This window comes from Elaeis guineensis, chromosome 10 (genome assembly GCF_000442705.2).
Source record: "Elaeis guineensis isolate ETL-2024a chromosome 10, EG11, whole genome shotgun sequence".
Lineage (NCBI taxonomy): Eukaryota > Viridiplantae > Streptophyta > Magnoliopsida > Arecales > Arecaceae > Elaeis > Elaeis guineensis.
In genome coordinates this window covers 42,849,245-42,855,463 of record NC_026002.2, presented here as the reverse complement: position 1 = coordinate 42,855,463, position 6,219 = coordinate 42,849,245, and the positions used below count along the sequence as shown (strand labels likewise).

Here is a 6,219-nt window from a genome sequence, read left to right as displayed (position 1 = left end):
GAAAACAAGGGATTCTTTTACTGAAAAAATAAGTAAACAAAAAAACAAGTCAGCTTACCATAAAGCAAAGAGCAATTGAAATTAGAGGGACGAATGCTTGCTGTGAAGCCAATTTCTTTGCAGAAGTTGTCAAGACGAGAGATGGGAGGCCCTTCTCTAGAAAATATGTATATATAGACCCCAAATGACGAAAACTACTTGACAGATTCTGCGTGCGTCCAACCTGGATCCAACCCCGGTGCGTGGAACCAAGTCGTCAGCAACCAGCCGTGATTCTTTCTTCTCGTCTATGCTTTGCACCTGTCAAGAGTTCAGTTAAAGATTACGACGACGAACGTAGCTAAAGTTCTTCCCCTCCTAAAAAAAAGTTAATGCTTGCGTATTCTGATCTTTTTGGTCCAGATTCTATCCCTAGGAAAAGCGACAATCGAATCTTCGAAATTTCTGAAGAATATACCCTTCTCAAATTATGGATTCGCCAAAGCAAAACGGCTAGATTTGCAAATATAATATGAAATGAGATAGATTGATTGGCTTTGTTCTCCCTTCATAGAGGTCCACGGGGATCCCCATCCGATCTTTCAAAGTTTTGGGGACAAATGCTGTGAACCTTCCTTCATGTGTCTTTGGTTTTTGCTTCCTTATCTTTCATTACACAGAGTATATCCTTTGGCGGAAGCTGAATCCACTTCCATAATTTTGAAGGATCTTTTTCTTGTATATTCTCTGTTGTACAAATATTTTGAATAAAGTTTGCTGGCTCCGTATAAATGCACAGAGTTTCCCTAGATTTGTCAAAAAAAAAAAAAAAAAGTTCTGTGAACCTTGGGATTTTTTTTTTTTTTTAATTATATATTTTCCAAAGTATCCCGTCGGAAACTTATTTCCCGCTTTGCCATCCACATGTGAAATGGCCACTTGAAGTGGCGATTTCATGTTTGCATGGCTCCCACGTGGTGCCACATCGTGAAACCACCACTTAAAGTGAAACCGCCATTTAACGAGGCTATTTCAGTGAAATCGCCCCATCAACCAGCAATTTTAGGAGAGCTTTTTCCCTCCCCCCCCGCCACCACCCCAAGGGCCCCTGCGCTGGTCCCCGCCTGTCCCCTTGCACTCCGACCGAACCCTCCTCCTCAGCTTTTTCAGCAATTTTGTTGGCTTTTCCACTCTAAACGAGTCCCATTCCTCCCCTTTCTCTTTGATTCAAAGTCCTGTTTAGCCGACGCGCATTTTTTTTTTTTTGGTCTTTTTGACTGTGATGCGGAGTGGATCACCAACTTCCCCATCCGGCTTCCGTCTTCCATCAACCTCACATGCTCCCGATGTTCCTTCCATATTTCCCCAACCATCCAAGATATTTTTTTTTTATTTTATAATTTCAAAAATTTAAATTGAAATATATGATTATGTTTGATTTATTTTGTGTTATTAAGAGTGATTTGTGATATGATTTTCATGTGTTAATTACAGTAATTTTAGTGATTATGTTAAGTGCATTAAGTTAAATAAAATTTGATTAATCAAAATAATTAAAATTAAAATTATTTTTTTAGATTAATTCGAATAAATTGAAGTTTTTGTGTCATAAACTTGATTAAATTGTGTTAGTTATGATTGATTTATTGTAATGATTATGTTGTGTTAATTAATATTTTTCTAATTATTTTGATTAACTTGAATAAAATTGGATGAATTCATATTAATGAGATTAATATGAATTAAAATTATGCCTGAAATTTGATTAATTTGCATTACTATGAATTAGTTTGACTAGTTCGAATTATTTGGATTAATTTGAATGAAGTTGATTACTTTGAATTAACTCATGAATTAGATTAGTTTGATTAAGTTGTGTTAATTTGGTAGTAGGTTAAATTAATTTATGCCATGCATTTGATTAATTTGAATAATTTGTGCTGTGTTAATCGTATTACATGTATTGTGTAGGTAGTAGAAATAACAGAAATAGTGACGGCTTTATGCTATATCAATGATTTTATGATTAAAGGACTGTATGGAATAGAGTATATTAGGTGACCATATTAGATTGAAATATGGAATAAAATTTGATGAGTTGGAGGATAAATTATGTAGAATTTTTTATATAGATAGAAGCAGAAATAGATTAATGGTAATATATAGATATCCCATTATTGTGCAGCCTTCAATTCTAAAATATGAATATGTTCTGATTACTGATGATAAAGATATGGAGATTATATTTTAACTGTAAGCTTACATTCTTATTTATTTGGTGCAGAGTTGTACATTGATGTGCAGCCCATTGAGAATACTAGAACTATTTTCGATCTGGAGTACGATGAAGTAGCTGATCGGGATATTAGAATGACAACACAAATGAGCAAATATGTTGGACCTTCTGGTCCTTGAATGGCCAGTGTTCCGCTGAATACTAGTTCAAGAGATACAGAGGATCAAGTTTATTTGGCAATGGTTAATGATGTGCCAAATGCTATTATTAGACAAGCCTCACTGTATACAGTAGCCGATGATGCCATCGATATTGATAATCGGCTTTTTGAGAAAGATGATGTACAAAGTGAAAAAGATATGGATGATGATGCTCAACAAGTGGGTACATCCCATGATGTACTATTTCCATCAGAGCGTCCAAATTATCCGATGTTTGAAGTTCTTTCAGTTACATTCAGGAGCATTGATTGGACGGCTGCCAATGTCTTATGGATTGCATGCACCTTATAGTATCTGGGAAAGAGATGATGAGTTCCGTAAAGGGCTCCATTTTATGGATAAGATAGATTTATAAATTGCAGTAAGATAGTAATCCGTGGACACACATCATGAATTCAAGATTATCGAGTCAGAGCTGAATCTTTGAGTTGTTAAATGTTAGAATATAGAGTCGGGATGTAATTGGAAGCTCCGAGCCATTAAGTGAGCTAATTATTTTGAAATCACAAGATATGTTAGTCCGCATACATGTATTTCGGCCGTGCTTTCATAAGATCATTTTGGACTTAGTTCGAATTTCATCACCAATGAAATACGGGATCTTGTAAAAGAAGTACCTACAATTTCTATCACCGATATTAATACAATCATAAAGAATAGATTCAATTACATGATCAGTTATAGAAAGATATGGGAGGTGAAGCAGTCAGCAATGGCCTTGGTATATGGAGATTGGGATAAGTCATATGACTTATTGCCCAAGTGGCCATGTGCTATAGAACAATTTAATCCCGGATCGTGGGTGAAGTTCATTAGTACTCCTACCAGTCATCCATCGTTTGCAACATTTAATCGTATTTTTTGGATATTTGCACCGTCGATTGAAGGCTTCAAGCACTGTAGACCGATAATTAGTATTGATGCAATATTTTTGTATATAAAGTATCGAGAGAAATTGATGATCGCAACTGCTATGGACCTCATAGGCACCATCGATTGAAGGCTTCAAGCACTGTGCCTTGCATGCTAACATATTGCATATTTTAGAGGCCTCACTTGCTATCTTGGCATCAAACTAAAATTTGTCTATGCTGATGCCATCTCTAAGGACCTCATAGGCATCTCTGCTCCTGGTTTTCTTCATGCCAGCAGTAACATGGAGCTTTGACCCCTCAGTTGTGATGCATGTCACTTTTACCCAAATCAGCACTTTTGTCTTCATTCCTTCAACATTGGTCAGTTTTCCTTTCTCCAGATACCCAGTCACAGTGGTGAAGAATCGCAAGACAGAGGAATCCTTGTAACTGACCTCACATGCAGAGGGTATAAATACTGTAAGCTTCCTGGTCTCTTCATTGAACTCGTAGTTGGTGGCATCCTTAGGGAAGAGGCCAATTGGCATATCATATTCCTGCAGTAGATCCGGCAATCGTTTCTGCATCCTTCCTGAAGAGACCATTTCTCCAGTGAGATAAAAGAAAAATGGATATGGGAAAACTAAATACTTGGTAGATGAGGTTTTGCTGCATCACAATATACTAGATTTATTCAACAGCAACATTGAACTGAAAGGAAAACTATACAATATTTGGTTCATATTATTCTGACTTTTTTGTTCTTTACAAAGGTAAAAGTCAACTGAAGAGAGAGAACATGGATAACACATCTTAACCAAATACTGGAAATTGATGGATGGGAAAAAGAAGTTACGGAGATGGGAAGTGTACCTTTCATTTTATTGACCAGCCATTTTGCTCCCCCCTCGATACTGTTTGAAATTGACTGATTGCATCGTGGAAAATGTTCATCAGTACAGAATCAAGAAGTTTTTGGTTAATGGAAGTACACAACAAGCAAAATTCAAGTAGCAAGAAGAGATCATAATAACAGAAGCAAGTACTCTTTTTAGAGCAAGAGTAGAAAGCAATATTACCAACCAAAACTATCATTATCTTGAAATCATAACATTCAACAAGCAAATGAACGACCAAGACTTTTTTAGTTATAACAATTGTAATTATTCTGTAAGTTATTTTAGTTATTCAAGAATTCCATAAGCTACCAGCTGCTGGCAAGTTATTAGAGAATTCTCAACTTTGTTTTTCTCGGCCAATTGCAATTCTCCAAATTATTCTTGAGCGATCAAATGGATCGAGAACAACTCCACAATTGTTCACAACTTATTTAGGAAAAATTGATAAATTACAAATTAAGGATATAAATACGGCTGTTTGTTTTTTTTTTTTTTAATATGAAAATCTATTTCCAAGCAACATTTATCATTTGTCTCATTGTGTTATGCTTGTTTTACATTACTAAAATGCACAGCTATGTTTACATATCCTTACACTTTGTTATTTTTGTCTGTTTTTTCTGCAAATTCCTTTTGCACTTTTGATGAATTCTCTGTATCTTTCCCTAATTTCAGATAATCACTCCTAAGCATGTTGCTTGTAAACTTCAAAATGTGACTGGCTAAATGCGTGATTTCAACCTTTCAACCATCATTCATGCACCATCTCTTTATTTAGTTTTCCTTTATCAAATGTTCTCTCAAAAAATGTCCACTTTAATCGGTCTTCTAAAGATTGGAAAAATTTTCAAGCATTTTTTTCTCAAAAAATAAGAATTTTTGTTATTTTAAAGGAAATTTCCATCCCAACCCGGAGAAACTTAATCAATTCTTCCGACAAGAAAGCCCATCTAGTCCTCATCGTTAACATAAAAAACAAATCAAAAGACAAACAACATCTAAATCGGTAAATGTGGATCCCATACATACTATATTGATAACAAGAAAATTAACAAAATATAGAGAGAAGCAAAAGGAGAAGCTCACGTTGATCTCGTCTCCAACGGAGGAGAGCTCTTTGGTGGCTTTCTTATTGAACCAATACGTCCCCATCTTGTTCACCATATGATCCATTCCTCTGTTCTCTCTTTTATCTCTCCAAATGGATGGTGGCTAACTATTATATTGGCCCTTCCTTTCTTCCCTCGTTGCTGCAACGAGTTTTGATGAGGACGGAAGGGCAAGGTATTCTCTCTGCGACGAATGACAACTTCAACGCAAACCTAATACAACGCAAACCCATGATGATATTGCATTTGCCATTTATGGCAGATCGACAGCTATGCTGTGCGGTTAGGATAGATGGGATAAAACAGAATGGCAAATCCATTATAGGATGGCGGATTTTAGGATGAGCTACCGCGGTTGAAACCAGTTGAGGGAAAGCAAAATAGCGCATCATTTATTCTATTTTGGGTTCCACTTGATTTTGATAGATTTATACTTACGTTCTTTGACTTTGACTGATGTAATGATGGTTAAAATACCTCACTAACCACCTTTGTTGTGACATCATTTTATTAGAGCGGTTCTTTTAATGTATGGGCTCTTTTGGCTAATTGAGCATTGCTCATCTCCTGAAAGTTTGTGAACCACTTTCTAGTTGAATTGTAATTGCTTGCCCCGCCAAATCTGTTCTAGTTAAGCTCAATTTCACGTATCCACACCCAATTGGTGTGCATGCTTTTTTTTACTTCCTTTGTTGTAGGTCTATATCTGACCTTAATTGCTTCCCCATTTGATTCATATTTTGAAGCACTATACTAAAAGAACCAGAATCCTCTAATGTTTTCCTTTTATTTCTAAGCTCAGCGCCAAGCATTTAGCCTTTGTCATTTGTTTGACTAGTTACTCTTTGATGCGGGTGGTGATGGGCTACCATTTTAATTGACTAGCAACACTTTGCACATTCACCGCATATACTTTGATGT

At 36.0% G+C, this 6,219-nt stretch overlaps 1 protein-coding gene across 1 annotated transcript; it reads right to left on the bottom strand.

Annotated features, from left to right (window-relative positions):
• Positions 1-2,888: 2,888 nt before the first annotated feature.
• LOC114914565 (uncharacterized protein At5g01610) lies at positions 2,889-5,532 on the bottom strand. The gene is made up of 3 exons (XM_073244667.1): positions 5,276-5,532; positions 4,164-4,218; positions 2,889-3,882 (listed from the first exon to the last, which is right to left on the bottom strand). Exons 1-3 carry the CDS (start codon positions 5,360-5,362, stop codon positions 3,512-3,514), a joined length of 513 nt encoding a protein of 170 aa, XP_073100768.1. The 5' UTR covers positions 5,363-5,532; the 3' UTR covers positions 2,889-3,511.
• Positions 5,533-6,219: the final 687 nt, after the last annotated feature.